Genomic DNA, 25086 nt, shown 5'->3' on the forward strand with positions numbered 1-25086 from the left:
CTCAAACGACAGGTCAGGGAAACAAGTGAACTTAATCACAAACTCAACCCGACAAAATCGTACAGGTAGGGCCGGGATAATTCGACTAGGCAAAACCTCAAACGACAGGGCCGGGAAAACAAGTGAACTTAATCACAAACTCAACCGGACAAAATTGTGCAGGTAAGGCCGGGATAATTCGACCGGGCAAAACCTCAAACGACAAGGCCGGGAAAACAAGTGAACTTAATCGCAAACTCAACCGGACAAAATCGTGCAGGTAGGGTCAGGATAATTCGACCGGGCAAAACCCCAAACGAAAGAGCCGGGAAAACAAGTGAACTCAATCACAAACTCAACCGGACAAAATCGTGCAGGTAAGGCCTGGATAATTCGACGGTGCAAAATCTCAAATGACAGGGCCGGGAAACAAACTGCTCATACTTCGACCGACCGGCCGTCCTTCTTAAAACATTTTGACCGGGACGGGAATGATACAATGATGTTAAGAGAGAAAATTTCTATTTATCCATCCGAATACATGCAATATAGTAGTTGCCCTACACTACTTGTAAAACTTCATGAGGTGCTCGGAGTTCCATACTCGGTCAATCAGTCGACCGGACAGGGTCTCTAATTTGTAGGAGCCGGGTTGGACAACTGTCGAGACTTTGTAGGGCCCTTCCCATTTCTTAGCAAACTTTCCATGATCGGTCGGTCTACTTGCTTCCCTTCGCCGGAGTATCAAGTCACCGACTTGGAAATAGCGTGGTTTCACCCGACCGTCATGGTAGGTCTTGGCGACCTTCTGGTACTCGATCACCCTCCGTGTTGCCATATCTCTCTTCTCATCAATAAAATTGAGCTCTGCACCTTGCAACTTGTCATTTTCTTCTGGCTGGTAGTTCTTTTCCCGAGCAGTAGGGAGCCATGCTTCAATTGGCACTTTTGCTTCAAATCCGTAGGTCAACAAAAAAGGTGTTTCGTTGGTCGCCCGTCGCAGAGTGGTTCTGTAGGTCCAGAGAACGTATGGGAGTTCTTCCACCCAGCCTAGTCCCGCGCTTTGCAACTTCTTCTTTAGTCCGTCATGGATCGTCTGGTTGGTGTGTTCCACCTGTCCGTTAACTTGTGGGTATTCTACAGCTGCTCGGGTGTGTCTGATGCCCAGCCGAGCCATAAAGTTTTTGAATGGCTGGCTATCAAATTGCGTCCCATTGTCAGTGATCAAGTAGACTGGGACCGCAAACCGAGTGATTACCTTTTCCCAGAGAAACTTTTGGCATTGTTGTGAGGTGATGGTTGCAAGTGCTTCCGCCTCTACCCACTTGGTGAAGTAGTCGATGGCTACGATCACATACTTCTTCCGGCCGGCCGCCATTGGGAACACTCCGATTAGGTCCACTCCCCATCTCGCAAAGGGTATTACCTCGGTGATTGGTTGGTAGTAACTGGCCGGTCGGCCAGGCAACTTGTGTAATTCTTGACAAGTAGCGCATCGACGAACATACTGCTCGCAATCCAGGTTAATCGAAGGACAATAGTATCCTAGCAAAATGATTTTTTGTGCCAACATCCTTGGTCCCTGGTGGGCAGAACAAATTCCATCATGAACTTCTTCAATCACAATTTTGGCTTCGTCACTAGTAAGACACCTCAGAAGTGGTCCGCCATATGATCGCTTATAGAGCTTTCCGTCGATCAATTGGAAACGCAGTGCTCTTAGTCTGACCTTCTTTGCCCTGGCGACGTCACTCGGCAGGTTGCTATTGGCTATATAATTATTCATGTCGTACATCCAATCTGGCTCGCTTATTTTGACCGGTCGGACCTCAATGATGTCAATGCTTGGTGACCCAATCTCTTCAATTCGCGCGATTCTGGACACGTACTCTGGGACTTCCTGGGTCAACTTGGACAGCATGTTGGCGTCCGTATTCTCTGTTCTGGGCACTTGGATCAACTCGTACCTATCAAACTGCTGTAATAATTCCTGCGCAATATCCTTGTACTGTATCATCCGATCCTCCTTTTCTTCGATCGTATTGGAAAGCTGACCGATTATCAATCGAGAATCTGATCGTACCCTCAGTCGGTCGGCCTTCATTTGTCTGGCCAACCGTAGCCCACCTATGAGAGCTTCATATTCTGCTTCGTTGTTGGTGGGTCGGAATTTGAAAATCAAAGCCTGGTAAACTTTGAAACCTTAAGGGGAAGTGAGTACTATTCCTCCTCCGCATCCTTTCTTGTTGGACAGCCCGTCAGTAGAGGCTTCCCACCATGGTTCCTCCAGAGCAGTCGGTCGGTCTGGCTCCGGGTCTCGCGCAGTGCACTCTACGATGAAATCGGCCAATGCTTGTGCTTTGATTGCAGGGCACGGCTTGTACTCGATCGCAAACTGGGTAAGCATCATAGCCCACTTGATCAATCGCCCCGACGATGTGGGGTTCCTGAGAATCGTTCCGAGCGGCTGGTCAGTCAAAACTACCACCGAGTGAGCTTGGAAGTAGGCTGCAAGTTTCCTGGCGGTCACCTAGAGTGCAAATGCGGTCTTCTCAAACTTGGTGTATCTCAATTCCGCTCCCTGGAGGGCTTTGCTGACGTAATAGATTGGTTTTTGAACTCCTTTGGTTTCCTCTCGAACTAGCACTGAGCTGACCGCCCGGTCGGATGCTGCTAAGTAGATGAACACAGTTTCTTCTTTCTCTAGCCTGGAAAGGACTGGTGAGGAGCTCAAGTAGGCCTTCAGGTCTTCAAAAGCCAATTGACATGCCGGTGTCCATTCGAATCCATTAGATTTCTTCAATATTTGGAAGAAAGGTAGAGATTTCTCAGCTGATTTAGATAAGAAACGACTGAGTGCTGCTAGCCGACCGGTCAGTCGTTGAACGTATTTGACCAACCGGGGGGTTGCATCTCCATTATGGCTCTAACCTTCTCGAGGTTCGGCTCAATCCCTCGCCCTGTCATCATGAACCCCAAAAATTTTCATGTTTGGACGGCGAAAGCACACTTACTCGGGTTCAGGCTTAAGTTGAAAGTCTCCATCACTTTGAATGCCCGAGTCAGGTCGGCTGGGTGGCTCTCCTTCGATCGGCTCTTGACGAGCATATCGTCAACATACGCCTCCATGGTCGACCCAAGCAACCCCTTCGACAACTTCTTTACCATTCGTTTGTAGGTGGCCCTGGAGTTCCGTAGACCGAATGCCATTACCACGTAGCAGTATACTTCGTCAGGGGTTATGAAAGCAGTCTTCTCTTCATCCTCCTTGCACATGAAAATCTGATGGTACCCTTTGAAGGCGTCCATGAAACTTAGCAGCTCACAACTGGCCGTTTCGTCAACCATCTGGTCGGGATTTGGTAGCGGATATGGATCCTTCGGGCAAGCTTTGTTTAGATCAGTGTAGTCTACTCACATCCTCCACGTAGGGGGTTTGGGCGCGAGTACCACATTTGCTAGCCACTCCGGGTAGATCACTTCTCGGATGTGTCTTACCGACAAGAGGGTGGTGGTCTCCTTCTTCACGAACTCTCTTCTTTCACTTGATAGATACCTCTTCTTCTGCTTGACTGGCTTGAAGCCCGGTTGGAAAGATAATCGATGACATATGACCGACCGGTCGACACCAGGCATGTCCTCTGGTCCCCAAGCAAAGATATTTTTGAACTTCTGCAATACTCCGATGACGTCTTCCCGTAGACCGACCGGTAGGTTCTGACCAATCCTAACTACCTACTCCGGCCGGTTGGGGTTAAACACAATATCTTCCATCTCTGAAGCTAGTTGTGGTCTCTCCTTTTCTTCACCTCCGTCAACTTGCTGGGATATGGTATGGATCCTAGCCTCTTCGCGGTCGGTCTACTTGACTACTTGTATGTAGCACTGACGGGAAGCTCGTTGGTCTCCACGAACCACTCTGATCCTGTTTGGCGTGTGGAACTTCATGCATAGGTGGTTCATTGATATGACGGCGGCCGTTTGGGAGATACCCGGTCGACCGAGTATTGCGTTGTGAACACATTTCAATTTGACTACCACAAATTCCATGATAGTCCTCAAGATATTTGGCTGGACGCCTAATTCCACATTCAAGATGATGACTCCCTCTACCTCTATAGAGTCACTGGTGAAACCTGATAGCGGGGTCCGAATAGGAATCAGCTGGTCGGTCGTTAGACCCAACCGAGTGAAAACGTCGAAGTACAAAATGTTCACCGAACATCCTGTGTCAACTAGCACTCGTTGGACTTCCGTCCCATTGATGTCCATCGTGATGAAAAGTGAGTCACTATGGGCTTCCCCGCGGATGGGAAGATCTTCGTCAGTGAAGAAAATCGGCTCTACACGCCTCTTTTTCTCCCGGGGTTCCGAGTGGACTGACCCGACATACAAATTCCTTGCCTATTGCTTTCTTTGACGTGAAGAGTCTCCGCCTTCCGGGCCTCCATAGATGACGTTGATCATAGGTTTCTTTCCGATCGCCTTATCATCAGATGACCCGCGCGGACCGGGTGCCTTGGATTGCTCCCTGGGGTTCCTTTTCCACACGTTCTTCTTGAACTTCTCCTTGTCTTGTTCGTTCTTTTTCACGAACTGATCCAACTCTCCATTCTGAATGAGTTGTTCAATCACCAGGCGTAGGGCTATGCACTCCGCCGTGTCATGGCCTTTGGTCTTGTGGAAAGCACAATACTTGTTCTTGTCTGTTCCTTCAGGTATTGGTTCTGGCGGGTGGACCAGGTTGCACTGTTCGGCATATTGCAAAACTTCCACTAGGGATCTGGTTAATGGAGTGAATCGCGGTCCGTCTTTCGGTCAACCACGTTGCTTGAAACGCTGTCGGTCCCTCCTTGGGTCATGATTTCTATCCCGACCGACCGGCTGCTCGTCCCGTCTCTTGGCCAAGTTAGCCTCTGTGACATCAGCATGGTGTCTGGCCCGGGTGATTGCTTCCTCGTAGGTCTTGGGGGGATTGAAGATGAGGTCGTAGTAGAGTCCCCCGGAGCGAAATGGCGTGAGGAAAGCGTGGATCGTCGCCTGATCTTCCATGGGCTCTACCTGTTCGACCTCACGATCCCACCTTTGTAAGAAAATGGACAGGGCTTCTCCCACGTCCTGCTTGACTGGATTAAGATAGGTGTAGGGCTTCTTTTTCAATCTGCTGACTGCAAATCGTCTCACAAATTTGTCAGCTAGCTGGCTGAAATTTCCAACCGACCGTGGCTCCAACTTTCTAAACCACTCGGCCGCTTTTCCAGCCAAGGTGGCGAAGAAAGCTCTGCATATGACTGCGTCGCTCACCCCTAACATCAACATGTTGCCGTAATACATATCGATGTTGTTGGTTTTAGGGTTTTTGGGCTCAGGGAGGTCCAACACAACCTTGGTCGGTGGATTCACCTTTCAATAAAAAGCTCTAGAAAATGAAAGTAATAAACAGAAGTAGGAAAATGGTGTCTCCCTCTCTTCTCTGGGCCTCCCTTTTACATTCATGGAGGGGCCTTTATATAGTAGGCCCTCCATTAAACCGAGTTAAAACACATTAAAAGGTCCTTAAGTGCTAATTATGCTTTAAGGCCGTTGGGTGCCGTTACCGGGCCGGCCAACGGCTCACTGGTCGAGCCCTTTAAATGCCGCTATAAATGCCGCGCAACGGCTCTCGCCGAGTCCTCACTCTGCCCTGGGCCTGGGCCGCCTCCTGGACTCGATCCAGGCCTCTGTCAGGCCCTGCTACTGGTCCAAACTTTCACCCACTGGGTCGTGCCTTACTCGTTCTGGGCTCTTCCATCCTTCTTGGACTTCACCTTTTGGGCTTGCTCTTCTTGGGCCGGGGTCCATACCCCATCAACTAGTCCCTCACTTTCTCATACCCGGTCCTCTAACTCGGGTATGGGAAAGTAGCAATATTTCTCTTCCTCTTAATCAGCGAATCTTCTATTTAATTGTCCGAGTAACGCCCAGATTCTTCGCAATTTCGCTCGATTCACCGGAGCCGTTTAGATTCCTCCCCTCTCTCTGGGGAGCCTATAAATAACACTCTGGTTTTTCCATTTTCCATCACCTCCTTCTGATCAATCATGGGTCGGTCCCCTATGAAAGGAAAGAAGATAGACTTTGGGTCGCCTCGTCGCCCCCTTCCCTCTAAGCGGTCGAGGTCAGAAAGAGAGGGCAAGAAGAAGGCTCCTCGACCTTCTTCCCGAAGGCCTCATGTTGGTGCCGCTTCCTCTATTTCTCAGCCGCCGACCACTGCTCCTTCTTCCGCGGCGAACACTCCGACCTCGGCCGACCCCCCGCCTCCAACTATGGCCAAGGTTACTGCACAAGACGAGTCCTTCGTCGAGGTGGCGGTTCTAGAGCAACTAGCCTTCCGCATGACCTTCACTATCCCACTCGACGATTTGGATGGGCCGGCGACTGATCTGTTGACCGATGCTGATTTCGCTCGCTACTTGGAGCTATACCCGGACGACGTGGCTCCAGTCGTGCCGCCTATTATGTCGGCTTTCTGGGATTCCTTCTGTTCGTTTCCTACCGGACCATCGGAGGAGATGTTCTCTCGGGATGAGCCTTCTTCTCCCGACGAGTGATCGTGCTGACCGGAGTCTGCCAGCGAAGTTTCAAGGGAGGGCTATGAAAGGAGCACTTATATATTTTACATGTTGATGTAGTAAGCTCATTGATCTGTGTACCGCCTTTCTGATTAATAATATTATCTTTTATTTCTTTTCGAGATTCTGTTTTGCACTCGCCCAGGCTCACTGGCCGACCGGTCTTCGAGTCGGCCTGATGCTTGACCCTAAGGTCTGACATTCGCGATCTCTTCCGTATCCCTGAGATATCTTACTTTTTCGATTAAAGTGCGAATCTCCCTCTTCCCAAGCGAAGTTGATGAAACCGTTCTCTGACAAAGATTCCTGAACTCCGTCTAATCCTGCCCAAAGATGGCAGTTACGATTCTCCCCATGATTTTCGCCTGGATATTTGTCCCCCTTTGGCTATATAAGGGGCTTCTTTTCGCTCATGTTTCATACCATTCTTTACTCCAACAACTCTGATCATGAGCTATCGAATCGGCGATCGTCGCTTTTCCATTCGCAACAAGGAGCACGCTCGTCTGGAGAAGCTACGACTTCAGAGGCTAGCCAACGGTGGACATCTGGTGGGCGACTCGACCTCTGATCCCATCGTGGTGCCACCGGATATGTTGGACTTGGTTCCTACAGATTTGACCGAGCGCCGAGTGGAGTCCGTAGTGGAAGAGCCAGCACTGGATGAGGAAGAAGTGTGGGAGGTTCCTCCTCTTTTTGGGGTGGCCATGTCTCCCAGCGCCCTTGAGAGGCCCCTCCAAATGATTGATGACGGGAAGCCTACCGTCTACTTGGATGATATGCCGGAGTCAGAGCCGACTCCTCTGCCCTTTCGTCCTCAGTTCTTCCTGGAAGGCCCGCCTCCTACTCGCCCAGCAGAAGAGAAGACTGATTCGTGACCTGTCTTTTCTTTTGTCTTGTAGCTTTGGCCGAGATGTTGGCCCTTATCCCTTTATGATTAATAAATTGTCATTCTTTCGTCTTTTACTTGTTCATCGTGAGGTCGACGTCAACTCCTGAATCGACCAATGGACTCGGCCTTGCTCATCCGGAGCTACTTATACCGACCAGTGGGCCTGGCCCAGCGATCCTTCTTGAGATGCCTTCGACCCGTACCCAGGCAGCCCAGAGGCCGTGACCTACGATGGGCCTTACATTAATAGGCCGGGTCATTTCTACTCGTCCTAGGCCGAGGCCAGACGCGCCGTCTTAGGCTAACCCTAGGCCTCAACCGTCGTTCCGCTTTTCGAGGGTATTAATTGCAAACGTCCTCTCACCTCCCATCGACATGTCTTCTTCTCCCTCTTCTTCTTCTTCTCGCCACTCGGCGGAATCTCCCGCCTCTACGTCCTCATCTTCATCTTCATCTTCTTCCTCCACTCCTCCTCGCCGTATGGAGATCCGTCTGGTCCTCCATCGGTGTCTTCGTCTCAACCGGCCCCTTCATCCTCAGGGGCGGTCACTCCTCTGAGCCCGGCCCCTCTCACGACGGTGGCAGCTCTTCCCAAGGGCGCCCAACGGCCGAGGGGTAAATTTGACTCCATACCCCGGCCGGCGGGATTTCCGTCACAGGTTTCTAAGGCGGACCTCGACATGGCCCGCTTCTTTCTTGGGCCTTCAGCCACCGTTTTTTCCCCGGAAAGCCAGTTAATCTACGACCCGCCGGATGGTTGTATTGGTACACTTGCACTCGGTGACTTTCGGTTTTCGAGTGCCACCCTCTCCCTTTCTTTCTCTCTTCTACCGCCACTATAACCTGGTTCCGGGTCAGCTCGTGCCCAACTTGCACCGCCTTCTCGCCTGTTTCATCAATTTATGTCACTGGTGGCTTTGTAAGCCCGACCTAGATCTCTTTAGATTCTTATTTACGGTCAACAAGGTCGGCTCGCACTCCCCGGGTTTTGTCCAAGTCTCTGCCCGTCCTGAGCGTCAGTTATTCGAGGGTCTTCCAGACTCCATAAAGGATTGGAAGCCATATTTCTTCTTCGCCCGCCCTTCTTTCACTGCCTTCACCTTCCCTACCATATGGCCGGCTGCCCTCTTCAAACCCTGCTCCCGGCGCGCTGTCTTCACCCACGACGCGATCCAGGGTGCCGAGTTCCTGAAGAGCTTTGTACCTTACTCTGTCAAGTACTGGTCTCGAGTACAGGCCATGGCGAAATGGGGCCTTTTGCCAGCCGGCGCGGCCACCACAGGTAGCTTTTCGCGACCTTCTCTTTCCCTAATCTCCTTATTTGATCCGACTGCTGACCCTTTAACTTTCTCTTACGCAAGTCCATACGACTCCGACTCCACGAGCTTGGACGAAGCCGAGATCCCTACACCGGACATGGCCGACCACCCGAGATCCCTACACCGGACTGTCGCAACGAACGACGGGTGCTCCAGCGACTTCCCCATCTTTCCCTTTTCCGGCTCCTAGGGCGACTCCACCTCTACCGAGGAACGTGATGGATCTGTCGCCGTCTCCCGTTGCTTCTCCCTCTAGGCTGCTGCCTCCGGCTCCAATAGAGAGCCCATGCTCCAAGCGACCATTGGAGCAGTCGGACACGCCGCCTCCCAAGAAGATCCGACTGGGCCTGGAACTCGAAGAGAATGCCCAGATCTGGCAGGGCAGCTACTCGGTCCAAAACTGGGCCGAGCACGTCCTTCTTCCTAAGGACTTCGAAGCAGCGAGCCAGATGCAGGATGAGTACATCCTGGAGGCCTCCCTACGACAGTCTTACCGCGTAAGTATCCCAGACTTTCTCTATGATTTCCTCTCTCCCAACAGTTGCTAACGTGTCTTCCTTCTTCCAGAACCTTACCTTCCAGCTGGAGCTGCGGAAACGGATGCGGGCGCTTAAGACCACAATGCATTCTCTCACCACTCGTCTACGCCAGTCAGAGGAGGCTTGCCTGGAGGAACAGGCGGTTTACACCAAGACGAGGGAGGTCCACACCGCCGAGCTGCTGAGGGTCACCCGCCAGTGGGAGGAAGAGCGAGACAAGGTGGTAGCCATCGCCACTACCTCGATCGCCGACTACAAAAAGTCAGCTGCCTTCGAGGCAGACGTGAAGTTGGCGGTGACAAGACGGCAGGAGGAGGTGGCAAAGGAGTGGTTGGCGACTCCAGAAGGAGATGAATACCTTCTGGATCTGGGCAAGCGTGACTACCGTCTGGGCTATCGTGAAGCGCAGCTGGAAATCCACGCCCTCTTACTAGCTCGCGACTTGACCTTCACTCCAGAGAGCTTGGGTCTTAAGCCGGTACTTGATCCCCTGCCGGCTGCTGATGCACCCGCGGCGACCGCAGATCCAATGGCTCCTCCTATGGCGAGTCCAGCGGCAACAGCTAAACCACCTCCTATAGTGGAAGACCCTTCACCCGCTCCCCCGGCTGGAACATCGGCAGAAGAACGAGTCGAGGAAGTCGCTGTCGACACCCCCTCCCCCATAGTTTAGGGCTTTTTAACAATCTTTTTTGTAAGGGTTGGTCTCCCCTTCAGACTTTTTAATGAATGAAAACTCCTTAAAGTTCCTCTTGCACCTTTCTTCTACTTATGTGATTCCTGTTTATGTATTGTGATTGCCTCTGTTGAACCCTTATATCCAGGCGACTCTTAGTGCACTTGTCTTTTCATTCGCCGAGTCCCTTATTGAGGCGACTCCTGTCGGGTTGTCCTCGAAAAATGTCTAAGGGTCTTAAGCCCTGGCTTCCTATCTTTTCTCGCCGAGTCCCTCAGTCAAGGCGACTCCTGTAGGTTTTTCCTCGGAAACGTCTAAGGGTCTGGGCCCTTATTTCCTATCTTTTCTCGCCGAGTCCCTCAGTCGAGGCGACCCCTTAGGCTTTTTCTTTCTCAGAAACTGTTTAGGGTCAGTGCCCCGTTGTTTCTTTACTTTCTCGCCGAGTCCCTCAGTCGAGGCGACTCCTGTAGGCTTTTTCTCGGAAACGTCTAAGGGTCTGGGCCCTTGTTTCCTATCCTTTCTCGCCGAGTCCCTCAGTCGAGGCGACTCCTTAGGCTTTTTCTTTCTCAGAAACTGTTCAGGGTCAGGGCCCCGTCGTTTCTTTACTTTCTCGCCGAGTCCCTCAGTCGAGGCGACCCCTTAGGCTTTTTCTTTCTCAGAAACTGTTCAGGGTCAGGGCCCCGTCGTTTCTTTACTTTCTCGCTGAGTCCCTCAGTCGAGGCGACTCCTGTAGGGCTTTTCTTGGAAATGTCTAAGGGTCTGGGCCCTTGTTTCCTATCTTTTCTCGCCGAGTGCCTCAGTCGAGGCGACCCCTTAGGCTTTTTCTTTCTCATAAACTGTTTAGGGTCAGTGCCACGTCGTTTCTTTACTTTCTCGCCAAGTCCCTCAGTCGAAGCGACTCCTGTAGGCTTTTTCTCGGAAACGTCTAAGGGTCTGGGCCCTTGTTTCCTATCCTTTCTTGCCGAGTCCCTCAGTCGAGGCGACCCCTTAGGCTTTTTCTTTCTCAGAAACTGTTCAGGGTCAGGGCCCCGTCGTTTCTTTACTTTTTCGCCGAGTCCCTCAGTCGAGGCGACCCCTTAGGCTTTTTCTTTCTCAGAAATTATTCAGGGTCAGGGCCCCGCCGTTTCTTTACTTTCTCGCCGAGTCCCTCAGTCGAGGCGACTCCTGTAGGGCTTTTCTCAGAAACGTCTAAGGGTCTGGGCCCTTGTTTCCTATCTTTTCTCGCCGAGTCCCTCAGTCGAGGCGACCCCTTAGGCTTTTTCTTTCTCAGGAACTGTTTAGGGTCAGTGCCCCATCGTTTCTTTACTTTCTCGCCGAGTTCCTCAGTCGAGGCGACTCTTGTAGGCTTTTTCTCGGAAACGTCTAAGGGTCTGGGCCCTTGTTTCCTATCTTTTCTTGCCGAGTCCCTCAGTCGAGGCGACCCCTTAGGCTTTTTCTTTCTCAGAAACTGTTTTCAAGATGCGGAAAGTGATGGTATTTTATTCAAATTCGAACCTTAGGTGAATACACGGGGCTAACCTTTTGCTGATAGAACTTGAATTTACTGGTAGAACTTCTTCAAGTGAATTACATTCCCAATCCGGTCAACGAGCTTCCCCTCCAATGTCTCTAGTTTATATGTGTCGGTTTGGACCACATCGACAATGCGATAAGGTCTTTCCCACTTGACCGCGAACTTTCCTCCCTCCGTGGGCTGACTCACCTGTCGATCTCGCAGCACGAGGTCGCCTACTTGAAATGTTCGTGGGCGAATCCGTCGATCTCGATATCTCTTTATAGCCTGCTGATATTCCACCATGCGGGCGGGCGGCTTCCCTTCGCTCTTCTAAAAAGTTCTTTTCAATCCTGAGACTTTCCTCGTTTCCTTCATCCGAGTAATTGCGGACTCGGTGGGTGGGCTCGACGACTTCTACTGGAACTTTGGCCTCGAAGCCATACGCTAAGGACAACGGGCTTTCACCGGTCGCCCTCCTCTGAGTAGTTCGGTAGGCCCATAGAACTCGGTCAAGCTCGTCCGCCCAGTTTCCTCCGATGTCTTCCAACTTTTTCCGGATTCCGTCCACGATTGTATGATTTGCATTCTCGACATGTCCGTTGGCCTGGGGGTAAGCGACTGACACCTTAGTGTGGCGTATACTATGCCTTCGGCAAAAATCGGCGAAGGGTTGGCAGTCGAACTGTCGGCCGTTATCGCTGACTACATGCTCAGGTAATCCAAAGCGGCATATTACTTTCTTCCACAGGAAGCGTCGGCACTGATACTCGGTGATAATGGCTAGTGGGTCAGCCTCAACCCATTTAGTGAAGTAGTCGATGGCTACCACACAGAACTTTAAACGTCCGGGGGCGACTGGTAGTGGGCCCAACAGGTCGATGCCCCACTTCGCGAATGGGATGGCCGTAGTGACTGGCGTATAGAAAGTAGCTGGCCGAGTATCTTTTCGAGCGAATGCTTGGCAAATCACGCATTTGGCTATCCACTTGATGCAGTCTCTCATCATAGTGGGCCAGTAGTAGCCTTGAACAACCAACTTCTGGGCGAGAGTGTGGGCGCCCTGGTGGGCTGCGCAGATTCCACGATGAGCCTCGTCCATAATTTTCTCCGCCTCGGTTCTGAGTAAGCATTGGAGGAGGGGACCCCCAAATGACCGTTTATACAATTGTCCATCGATAATATCGAACGACGGAGCCTTGCGGCGGACCCGGGCGGCGACTCCGGGGTCCTCCGGCAGTTCTCCCTTCTCTTTATAGCGTCGAATATCTTCTATCCAGAACATCTCAGGTTTCTTCACTCGGTCCCATTCTTCAGTTGTCACTTGCCCGGATCTCTAGGGCCGCTTCCTCTATGCTGGTCGGACCAGTTCCTCCTTTTGGCAGATTCTGACAAGATGATCTGGCACGCCTTCCAGAGCGATTTTTGACAGTATGTCTGCTTCTGTGTTGTCGGCTCGCGAGATATACTCTATCTCGTAGGTGCCGAATCCCTTCAATAGCTCTACCGTCTTCTCCTTATATTGAGCCATCCGGGCGTTCTTAGCCTCGCAGGTCTCGGACACTTGTCCCACCACCAAACGAGAGTCGGTCTTGATTCGTAGGCATCCTGCCCCTAGTGTCTTGGCGAGTCGTAGACCTCCCAATACAGCTTCATATTCGGCCTCATTGTTAGATGTCTGGAATAGATAGCTCAGAGTGTAATAAAGCCTGAACCCTTCTGGGTAATCAACATGACTCCGCCGCCGCAATGTTGGCGGCTCGCCGCTCCATCCACGTGCATCTCCCACCATTCGCCGGGGCCATCCTCCGAGATGGCGTCCTTGTCTTCTTCTCCTGCAGTGCACTCGTCCAAGAAGTCGATCAAGGCCGATCCCTTGATCGACGGGCGAGGCTGGTACTCGATTTCGTATTGGGTCAGCTCTACTACCCACTTCACGAGCCGACCGGATGACGTGAGATTCCATAACACGCCACCCAGGGGTTGATCTGTCAAGACTCGAACGGTGTGGGCCTGGAAGTAGGGTGCCAGTTTACGCACGGTGATCACCAAAGCGTAAACGATTTTCTCCAAGGGCGTGTACTGCTTTTCGGCTGATTTCAAAGAACGACTTACATAGTATACCGGGTGCTGAGTACATTCCTCCTCTCGGACAAGCACCGAACTTACCGCCCTGAGGGATGTTGCTAAATACAAAAACAATGGCTCACCAACCTGAGGGGTGGACAGTACCGGAGGTGTAGAAAGGTATTTTTTTCAGCTCTTCGAATGATTGCTGGCACTCGGCAGTCCACACGAAACCCTCCTTCCTCTTCACAGCCTCAAAAAAGGCCACGGTCTTGTCCGCCGACTTGCTTAGGAAGCGACTCAGGGCAGCCAGTCGACCAGTCAACCGTTGTAGGTCTTTAACGGTGCTGGGAGGCTGCATATCCATAATGGCCTGTACCTTCTCAGGGTTGGGCTCGATGCCCCTCTTAGTAACCATATACCCTAAGAACTTCCCACCTTGCACGGCGAAAACGCACTTTTTTGGATTAAGCCGTAAATTGTATTTAAGCATTACCTGAAAGCAATCGGCCAAGTCCCTGCCATGATTGATTTCCTCCTGACTTTTTACTACCATATCGTCTACGTAGGCCGCCATAGATTTTCCCAATAGGTCCTGGAATAACCGGGCGACCATTCGCATATACGTGGCTCCTGCGTTTATGAGTCCGAATGGCATGACTTGGTAACAATACACCCCATCCGAGGTCAGGAACGCTGTTTTCTCTTCATCGACCTATGATCTCATGAACCTGCATTTCATGAGAGGTTGCCCTATGATCTCATAGTCTTCTTTAGAGGTTGCCCTATGATCTCATGAACCTGCATTTCATGCTTGCCCATGCCTCTGCAAGCTTGCAGGTAGCAGTCGCGGGTGACTCTCCTGTCGCAACGGACCATACCCACCCCACTCGGCGTGCGGAACTTCAAGCAGAGATGCTCAATGGAGATCAGTGCTCCCAAATCTTCTAAACCCGGTCGGCCGAGTATCGCGTTGTGAGAACACGCCAAGTTGACCACAATGAACTTCATGTCCAGCTTCTGTACGTCGGGATAGCTGCCGATCTCCACCGGCAGGGTGATAGATCCCTCAGCCTCCACAGAGTCGCCCATAAAGCCGGCGAGTGGCGTTTTGACTGGGATCAGTTGTTCACGTGACAGTTCCATCTTGAAGAAGGTTTCGAGGTACAAGACGTTGACGCTGCTCCCGGTGTCTACCAGGATCCGCCGGACGACTACCCCATTCACGTCCATCGCAATGACTAGGGCATCGCGATGTGGTGTCTCGCCTGTGGGTAGATCCTTGTCTGTGAAGACAATAGGCTCTCGGCAGGCTTTCTTCGAGCCACCCTCTCGTCCGTACACTGTCCCTACGTACAATTGTTGGGCCCAGGCCTTTCTGGTGTTCGCAGAGTCGCCTCTCTCAGGTCCACAGACTATCATATTGATAACCGGCTTCTGCCTCCACTTGGTCTCGCCTTCATCGGTCGCCGGCTGTTTGCCGCGACTGCCTTCGACCGCCCCTAGGGGGTCGCTGTCTTCCTTGGTCGCCGACCTTCTCCGCCACTGGTTGGGAGGCGGTGTTCCTTGCTGGATGATCCCCTCCATGATCTTTTTCAGATAATAACATTCTTCTGTGTTGTGGGTGTACGACTTATGATAGCGATAGTATTTATATGTCTTACCTGGGTCCTCGTTCACTGCGCGCTCCTCACTAGGGGGAGGTGGAGGAGGCGCGACCGCTTGCACCTCATGCACCGGATGCTGGGGAATCGGCCGATAAGGCTGGATGCTAGGCCTGTCATACGGGCGCCGCGCCTCAGGTCGCCTAGTTGGCTCCGAGCGCCTTTCCTTTGTGTCTCCGCGGGTTCGCTTTCCTCTAACGGATCCTCCGACTTCTCGATGTCGCTTGTGTTTCATGGCTTGCTCCGTGTTGGCCAGTTTGTTAGTCATATGTATGGCTTCCGCGTAGGTGGCTGGCCGGTTATCCCGTAGGTCATGGTATAGCTGCCCAGATCGTAAAGATTCGATGAAGAAGGTGAGGGCGGTCTGGTCCTCAACCTCTTCAATGGACTGGATCTCTTTTTGCCACCGGGCCAGATAGATCTTGAGAGATTCGCCCTCCTCTTGATGGACATCTCCCAGATGGGTCAGATCTTTCTGTGGTTTGATGTTGGCCGCGTAATGGCTCATGAAGTGATCGGCTAACTCCTCGAAGTTGTGGATCGACCCTGGGGGCAGAGCCACCAATTATCTTTGTGCCGAGCCCTTCAGTGTTGGCAGGAAAGCGCGACACATGACAGGGTCTCGGACTCCTAAAACCTGCATTTTAGCTTGATAGCTTAGAATGTGCTCCCGCGGATAGCCAGATCCGTCGAAAGTGGCCTGCTCCTGGAACTTGAAGTCGCCGGGTATTTTGTAAGTCATAACCTCGGTCAACAAAGGCAAGGCGGTAAGCAACGTTCGTCTAGGGGATTTGGTCCTTCCCTCCACTTGCTCCCTCAGGTTTCGCAGTTCCCGAGCCAGGTGAGCCACGTCACCAGCGTTCCGAGTGTGGTTCCCCGTGGACTCAGTACTTTCGCCGACTTTCGAATCGGCCGGCCAATCGTTGTTGCGAGTGGGTCGCTCAGACTGTCGTGCTTGAGTCCTAGTCCTTCTGGTACGGGTTCTCTCTCGGGCGGTCTCTCGATTTTGATTCGCCGGTGCGCGACTGGGCTCTCTTTCTCCTCGTCGCTCTCTCGCTGATTGGCGCGTGGCGTTCGGGCCCAGCCTCGAATGGAACGATCACGCTGGCAGGTTCTCCGCTCGTCGATCTCCTTGTCTGCCTTCTTCCGACCTTTGGGGTGGTTGTCGATTGCGGGGCGGTGGTCGTGAAGTCGACTGTTCTCCTCTTTCCCGGTTTTCAGCAACGATAGCTCGTCCAACGGCCCGAAGCTGTTCGGGGGTGAGAGGTATCATTGGCGGGGGTTGATTCGGGGGCGCTGAATCATTTTCTTGACTTTGTGCGTTCCGTTGATTCAGCTGATCTCTTAAGTCGGCCTCAGGCTCGCGGTTACGGTTGGAGGCCTGGCTTCGTCCTTCCGACATGTTGCAAAGTTCTCTTCTCTCTTCACTTTTCCTATTCTTCTCGTGACTCTTTGTTTCGATCCCCACAGACGGCGCCAGTGTCGGTTTTAAGGTTTTTGGGCCTAGGGAGGTCCAACACAACCTTGATCGGTGGATTCACCTTTCAATAAAAAGCTCTAGAAAATGAAAGTAATAAACAGAAGTAGGAAAATGGTGTCTCCCTCTCTTCTTTGGGCCTCCCTTTTACATTCATGGAGGGGCCTTTATATAGTAGGCCCTCCATTAAACCGAGTTAAAACACATTAAAAGGTCCTTAAGTGCTAATTATGCTTTAAGGCCGTTAGGTGCCGTTACCAGGCTGGCCAACGGCTCTTTTGGGCCTCTCAACGGCTCACTGGTCGAGCCCTTTAAATGCTGCTATAAATGCCGCGCAACGGCTCTCGTCGAGTCCTCACTCTGCCCTGGGCCTGGGCCGCCTCCTGGACTCGGTCCAGGCCTCTGTCGGCCCTGCTACTGGTCCAAACTTTCACCCACTGGGCCGTGCCTTACTCGTTCTGGGCTCTTCCATCCTTCTTGGACTTCACCTTTTGGGCTTGCTCTTCTTGGGCCGGGGTCCATACCCCATCAGATGTGTTCTTGAGGGTCAGACCGCCCGATGTATGTTCGCATCATCGGGATCTTGAGATCTTGCGGGTAAAGTGTGTTCATGACGTCGTCGGTGAAAGGAGTCGCGATCAGTGAAGTGGGTGGCTCTTTACTTGCGCCATTTTTTTCACGGAGTTCTTGCTGTAGACGGTCTATCCTCTCTTGCATCCTGGCTAGCTGACGGCCAGGACTATCTTCTCTACTCGGGTGTCTCTCCCTTCTGGCCGGTCGATCACCAACCCGACCGGCTAGCCGGCCAGTCCTGCCTCCTCCTCCTCTGAATCGCGACGCGCTTCCGGTGCTGCTTCCTTCGGTCTCCGTGGTCCTTTGGGATTTCTGTCTTGAGCGGTCCTAGTCGTCTTGGGGTCCTAACCAAGACCATACACTTTTCCGGATACGATCGAGGACACTCCCACGCTAAGGGGGGTCAGGTTGACGATGATCTTGGCGCTCTTCTCGATTAGACCTTCGCGACCGATCTGCTGACTGGATTTCTTCAGGGTCACGATCTTGGGGTTGCGGGTGCTGGTGTTCTTGGGGTGGTTGAGCCACTAGTTGATGCTGCTCCACGACTGGAATTTGGGGGGTCATCATCATTTGCGGGGTTGGCGCTATAACGTAGTACCCCGACATTCTAGACCATGGTTGATAAACCTGAGTGAATCCCTGTTGCGGTGTTCCTTGTATGGGGTTTTCTCCAAGTGCACCCGGCGTTGGTGGCAACATCTGACCTGTCGGGGGTAGCATGGTGTACGTTATCGGCATCGTAAGATTGGGATTGATTGCGCCATTCCAAGGTACTGGGATGGTCGGGTGGACGATCGTGCGTCCAGGCTGCTGGTCGGGATTCTGTCCGACCGGATGGGTGGGTTGTGTATCCTGTCCTCCGTGGTTGGAGGTGAGCTCGTTCATCAGTCCTCGTGATCGTTCCAACTGTCTTCGAAGATCATCTTCGGGGAGTGTTTCAGCCATATTGTCGGGGTGATGTCCAACCTGGCGGGTTGATCCTTCCCTCTGCACGTAGCTCTGGCTCCGGCTCCTCCTGCTGTTTGCCATTTCGATCAAGCGAGGTAGATGTGGAAAAAATGGTAACGGGACAGAGAGTGACTCGTTCAGGTCCCCACGGATGGCGCCAATGATAGCGTAATTTGAACCGGGGGTTACGATTACACTACGAATACGTATGTTTGTGAACGAGTAGAACAGAGCGCTCGTCGGTCAGTCGGTCAGTCGGTCGGTCTGCCGGGCGACGACTGAGCGGTCCAAGGCTGTGTAGTATTACAAGTAATAAGTAGTAGGTTACAAGCGGGTTGCAATGTAGTGAGTAGTAGTTACAATGAGATGGAGATGAAGATATCAGAATGAAGGGGAGACCCTCCTATTTATAATGTCTAAGTCGGTCTACGCATTTAATGCGCCTGCTGCAAGTGGATCGACGTGGCGTCTTCTCGTTGGCTCAGTCAGGCGGTCGCTCTGCAGCTATGCGTAGGTTGACTGATCGAGGAAGCGGTGCCGCCCTACCTGCAAGCTATCCACTGCCGCTCTGCGAGTGGAAGTTGGACCCTAAGACTTGTCGTGCAAGTTACGTTTTCGGCTCTGCAGGCTATGTCATCTTGCAGGCCGACCGGTCACCTTACGGTAGACCGCCCGGGTGACTTTCTGTCGGGGCGATTCCAAGGGTGATCCGAAAGCATCTTCTTTTCTCACGAGGCCTATCGGTACGAACGGTACGGTTGACCACAAGTGATTTATTCCTGTCGGGACGATGACCGTAACGGACTGGTCGAATGACTTCTTGACGGACCGGCTATACGGATCAATCTTCTGTACGTATTTACCCATCAGTAGCAAATTGTTTTTTAAAAAAAAAATTATTTATTATTTTTAAATCCCCCTTAAAAAAATATACAAAATTCACATACACTACATATCAACACAATACTAACCATCAGTACACAATATTATTATCAACAAATCATCAAAACAGAATACTATAAACATACTATATATTAACAAAGTATTATCAACACACTTTCAACCAAATACTATCAATAATACAATACTTTAATATCAACCCAATATTTTCAACACAATAATAAGTTATCAACACAAGATAATATTTAATCTAAAACAAAAATTACACGTACTCTTCCAAAAAGTATTTTACTCATAAGTTATGTCTCGAATCTTATCTATTTCGTTGGTAGAGTACGTATTTCCTCCAAATGCCTACAAAATAATTTAATTAATCAAATTATTAAATATGTTAATAAAATATAATTTAACTATGCATAATTGTTACATAAGTCGGACCTATAGTTAATCATGGAAAAAAAATATCTTACTATTGTTATCAAGAGAAATAGTTTGATGGTCATCTGGTGATGAGAAATGAACTAGAGCTAATGCAACTCATCTTTGGACAACATTCTCTTCATCACGCATCAAATACAACAGATGACCAAAGACCTGCAGTGGAGAAAAAGTTAAAGTGAGAAGAAAATTGAATATCAAATGCTAAAGTGCATTTAATCCACAAAATACATCCATGCATCCCTTTAGCATGTGTACGTATTCCACACTGATTTTATAATGGGAGTGAATTTCTTCATAAGCTAACCGTGTTGCAGCATGTTTTGCAACTCACAGTATTTGGAAGGTAACATGAGTGAGAGTATACAAGCTTTCATAGTAGTCCACCTATACAGCTCTGTTCCAATGATATTATAATCAATCAACAGGAAAAATTATGAAATCTTCAAAGTTTGATTTGCAATAATTATAATAGTATAAAATTTAATGCTCACTTACTGTGACACATGATAAAGTGATGAATTTTTTAGCATTGCAACTTATACAAATCTTCAACCAACCAAAACCACATATAGTTAGTAAATGGACGTACAGGTCATAGGAGTGTTTGATGCTGGTTATCTTTAAGATAATAACAGATAAAATTACATTTATTTTTTTTAAATAATTTGAAAATACTTTAAAATAATAATAATAATAATAATAATAATAATAATAATAATAATAATAATAATAATAATAATAATAATAATAAAAGAAGCCGACAATCCAACGTCTTTGTCCCGTCCAATTGGGCGGAGAAGCCATGCAGGCCTCTACGTCCAGTTGGACAGAACTAGATGGAGAAGCCTTCCATGGCTTCTCCATCCAACTAAATGGAGGAGCCCACAAACTTCTACCTTAAAGAATAAAAAAGAATAATTGACTAAAAATGAATATGATATTAGTAATTGACTGAAAATATAAAAGGAAATGAATATTAATAGTTGACTACAAATAAAAATAAAAATGATCAGTACTCCAAAAATCCAGATATGAGCCTTTAATCGACAGAAATTACAAACAAAGAAGTACGAAACCTAGGGTTGATGTTCAGAGATAAATCGCAATTCGCATCGTGATTACGTCTCTGAAATACAACCTTATATGATCTAAGAACCAAAACATAAACAATAGCAATTGGATTTAGGGTTCATTGCAGATTGGAGGACGAAGATAGATAGAATCGGGAGTGAAGCGAGAGAGACACGGTGAGCATAGAGAGAAGCAGTGATGGGAATGAATACGAATCGTCGGCTGAGGGTTAAATTATTATTATTATTATTATTATTATTATTATTATTATTATTATTATTATTATTATTATTTTGCTTTTATATTTTGTTAAATGGGTCGAGTTCTTGGACTGGGTTTGGATTTGGATTTATTTTTATTTTTATTGGGTTGAATGTAATATTAATGCATTAAGATTTTGGACCTAATTTAGGTATAAACATATTTAGAGGCCATATTATGTATGTTGTTTATATTGTTATATTTTGTGGTCTTATAATATTTATTTTGCTACTATATATTATACATATCATCATATTATAAGATGATAAAATTATTATTGTAAAAGATGTATTTTTTTTATTTGTTCAAAGGCAAACACTCCCAAACGTCGAGTTGCTTTTGAAGAGGTCGATTTTTAATCATGGTCATTTGTATCATTTGTATGTAGCAGTCTCAAGAGTTAGTAATTTTAGGGGTTTAAAAATTTTGATTTGTGACGAAAATGTACCATTTCAGAGTACCACTAAAAATGTTGTATACAAAGAAATTTTCAATAATGTGTAATCAATTTGCATTCTTTATCGTTTCAAAATTATTAGATTTTTAGTCATTATATTCTGTTCGTATTATATTATACTGTATTCTATATACTACATATATGGTCGTGCATCGCACGGGTGCAAATACTAGTATCTATAATACTAATCTAGTACCCGATCACATATATTGTTGTGTGTGCGTGCCTATATATATATATATATATATATATATATATATATATATATATATATATGATTTACCGTTCATAGAAATTTAATTAAAATATAATAAATAATTAAAGTAATTATATAATGATTTTAATAAAATAATAATTAAAGAATAAGAAAAAAGATATATGTGTATGATCATACTGATAGAGTTATGAAAGTTAGAATTAAATAGTAACGGTGTTATAACGGTATAAGGGTACTTTTGTCTAACAAGAATGTAGTAGGGACAATTGTATCCATTATAATTGAAGTGTACAACATTTAATGAAAAATGTATACCTTTATTAGCATACAAATGTAAATATGGATATAAATGTAGCTATAGCTTAATGGGTAAAGTTCTTGCTTTATAATTAAATTAAATGATTAAGGGTTTAAACCTCACTTTGAACATTTAATACATTATATATTTATTATTATTAAAAAAACAAAAAACCGATCGGGTTTTCGGTTCCGATTTTAACCCGAACCAATCGGTTTTCCTCAAACCAAGTACCGATCGGTACTTCGGTTTGAAACCGAACCGGTTCGGTTCAGGCCCAACCCTAATTATTATCATCATCATCATCATCATCATAATAATAATAATGGTAATTAAGAAAAGTTGGTGAGAGCATAATTCTCCTACTTGTTTTCTATGAAAAACAAAATACCAAGGGGGACATGGAAAATGTTTTCCTCATTTTTTAGGAAAATGTTTTCCATGAACTAAACAAAGGAAAATCAAGTTTTTCTCAAATTCAAGGAAAATATTTTTCTTGGAAAACACTCTCTAAGGGAGAGTTTGGTAAATACTTGTTAAGTCTCCATCTCAACTAAAAGCCTAAGCTGATAGTTGGATTGCACATTAATGTGTTACGCCTCCTCACGTGACACATGGACCGTAGTCGCTTAGAGATTCGAACCTTTGGTCTGATTCTATTACCAAATTGAAACATGTGCTCCATCTCAATTAAAAGTCTAAGCTGATAGTTGGATTGCACATTAATGGTTATACGCTCAATAGTGTTGACAATTGTTGACGACTCAAGGTGTTTGGTAATGTTTGGAGCCGGAGCCTTGAGGCTTCCTTTTTAATACCTATCCGAGTGGGACATCGGATGGGTATTGTAATTTTTTTTTTTTTTTTGTTATTATTTTTTAGGAAAATCGGTATTGAACTTTTAACGAGGGCATTCCCTCCTTCATGGGTTTGTAATGTTTGTTGTCGATGTGGGACCCAAGGTGTGCAAACTTCGGATAATTTTTTATTAACTGACCGAACCGACAAAGTTTGGTTAACCGTTTTCGAACCAAATTTTTTCGATTCGGTTAATGGTTGAAGGAATTTTAAAATTTCGGTTAACGGTTAATTCGGTTCAAAAGATCGATTAACTGTATTAACCGAAGTTTTTAATATATATATAAATAATAATATAAATATAAATACTAATTTGAAGTTAGGGATGTTTGGAGTTTATAAATTAATATTTTTGTATATTTTTTATGAATTTATTATGATATGTATTTTATTTTAATTGGATTTATTATTTTAGGTGTTATTTTTAGAATTTTAAATTTTAGCTTTAAAATGTTCGGTTAATCAGTTAACCGAAAAAAATTTCGGTTCGGTGAATTCGGTAGAGCAAACTTCGGTTCGGTTAACGGTTAAAGGGAAAAAAAACTTCGGTTAAAACGGTTCGGTTCCTATGTGGGACAAAGTCACAAAGAGGAGCTTGCGCAGCTCTCCTTTGTTTTGTTTTGTTTTGTTTTTTGTTTTTTTATTTTTTGTTTTTTGTTTTTTTTTTTGTTTTTTGTTTTTTTATTTTTTGTTTTTTGTTTTTTTTTTTGTTTTTTGTTTTTTTATTTTTTGTTTTTTGTTTTTTTTTTTTTGTTTTTTTGTTATTATTAGTACTATATTATGGAGTATTAATTTATTATTTATTTATTTATTTATTTATTTATTTATTATTATACAATGTTTTTATAGGTCATTTTACATGTTAACTGCTAACATTCAATAGCTAATTTTACCAAGCATCTTTCTACAATCCGCTAGTCAAACCCGCTAATACAATTCACTATCCACTAACCGCTAACTGCTGATTACCAAACAAGGCCTTTCTCAAAAAGTTGATCAAAAAAGTTACTTTGAGCAACTTTTTTGAATTTTAGCGTTTTGGAGCAATAAGCTATTACAAAAAGTTAATTAATCAAACACTCATATTGTTGTTTAATCAAGTCAAACAACTATAATGGTCAAACAAGTCAAAATTGACTGATAAGCTAACTATTTTACCAAACAGGACCTAAATCAAGAATAAAATGTTTATTACTTATATGAAAAAATGTAATACTTTTACATTTTGATGTAAAATTATTACATTTTCCTTTATAAGTGCAACATTATTTATAAGGGAAAATATATTACTTTTGATAAAAATGTAATACTTTTAATCAAAATATAAAAGTATTATATTTGTCTTCAAAAGTATTATGTTTTCCCTTATAAGTAACAAATATTTTATTCCTAATTTAGTATTACATTTGTTAGTATAAGTATTACATTTGCATATTGACCCGACCCATCTCACAGATAAGGATACGTGACCGGTCTCACACAAGTGTATTTAGAAAGTAAATTAAAATTAAAGAGTATTGAAAAAATAATCACTAGTACAAAATTGTACATTTGCTACACTTGTATAAGGCTTTCAGAAAGTGTCGCGGAAACTTGATGCGGTTTTTTTAAATAAAACAACGGTGTCACTTTTGTTTAAAGCGTGTCGCGATTTCTTATTAATTTATTTACAGTTATATCACCACACTTTTTTTTTAAACCATACACTACACTTTTTAAAGAAAGTGTAGCGAAAAGTAACATTTATATGCTCTTTTTTTTGTACTAGTGATCTAGTGGATGATGAATTAAAATTGTAATGATATATATATATATATATATATATATATATATATATGGAGAAATAGTAGAATTAACTTTTAAAAGGGGGAGTATTTAGGTATGCACATAACTAAGTATCATTCCTATCCCTAAGAGCTAGGAATGAGAATTTTTTTATTGACTTTGTGGGAATCCTTGATTCTACTCCAACTAGGATGAAGAGTTGGGCTGTTTTTATCCCTGCAAACATCTCCCACTCTTATAAATAGGTCCCATTTCCACATCATCCCATTTGCAAATCATTTACTATTCACACTACATCCCTACAAATCTAATCAACCTTCAAAAGTGGGCCCAATATATTAAAATAACATTATTAATTATATTAAAATATTAAAAAGTACAAAAAATCAAATAAAATTAAAAAAAAAATACAAAAGTTGCCGCGGCAGCTTTTTCAGGGTTTGCAAATTTGCTTGCAGTGCAAATTTGCAAACCCATTTCATTAAAAGATAAATAAATAAAAAATGTATATGTGGCTTTGCCACATCACTTTGCAAAGGAGAGTTTGGCTGGGATGTG

General features: G+C 46.5%; 2 protein-coding genes across 2 annotated transcripts; both read right to left on the reverse strand.

Moving 5' to 3' along the window:
• Positions 1–4383: 4383 nt before the first annotated feature.
• On the reverse strand, positions 4384–5313 carry LOC109168434. The gene is made up of 2 exons (XM_019317458.1): positions 4861–5313; positions 4384–4728 (listed from the first exon to the last, which is right to left on the reverse strand). Exons 1-2 carry the CDS (start codon positions 5311–5313, stop codon positions 4384–4386), a joined length of 798 nt encoding a protein of 265 aa, XP_019173003.1.
• A 9015-nt stretch (positions 5314–14328) lies between these two features.
• On the reverse strand, positions 14329–15747 carry LOC109168436. The gene has a single exon (XM_019317459.1). It carries the CDS (start codon positions 15745–15747, stop codon positions 14329–14331), a length of 1419 nt encoding a protein of 472 aa, XP_019173004.1.
• Positions 15748–25086: the final 9339 nt, after the last annotated feature.

Source organism: Ipomoea nil, unplaced genomic scaffold (genome assembly GCF_001879475.1).
Source record: "Ipomoea nil cultivar Tokyo-kokei standard unplaced genomic scaffold, Asagao_1.1 scaffold3199, whole genome shotgun sequence".
NCBI lineage: Eukaryota > Viridiplantae > Streptophyta > Magnoliopsida > Solanales > Convolvulaceae > Ipomoea > Ipomoea nil.

Excerpts from the sequence above, each read along its gene's own strand:
- LOC109168436 (XM_019317459.1), bottom strand. The coding sequence starts at position 15,747 with ATGAGCCATTACGCGGCCAACATCAAACCACAGAAAGATCTGACCCAT.
- LOC109168434 (XM_019317458.1), bottom strand. The coding sequence starts at position 5,313 with ATGTATTACGGCAACATGTTGATGTTAGGGGTGAGCGACGCAGTCATA. Across the intron at positions 4,729-4,860 it reads AGAGACGGGACGAGCAGCCG|TGCAACCTGGTCCACCCGCC; the intron begins GTCGGTCGGGAT and ends TATGCCGAACAG.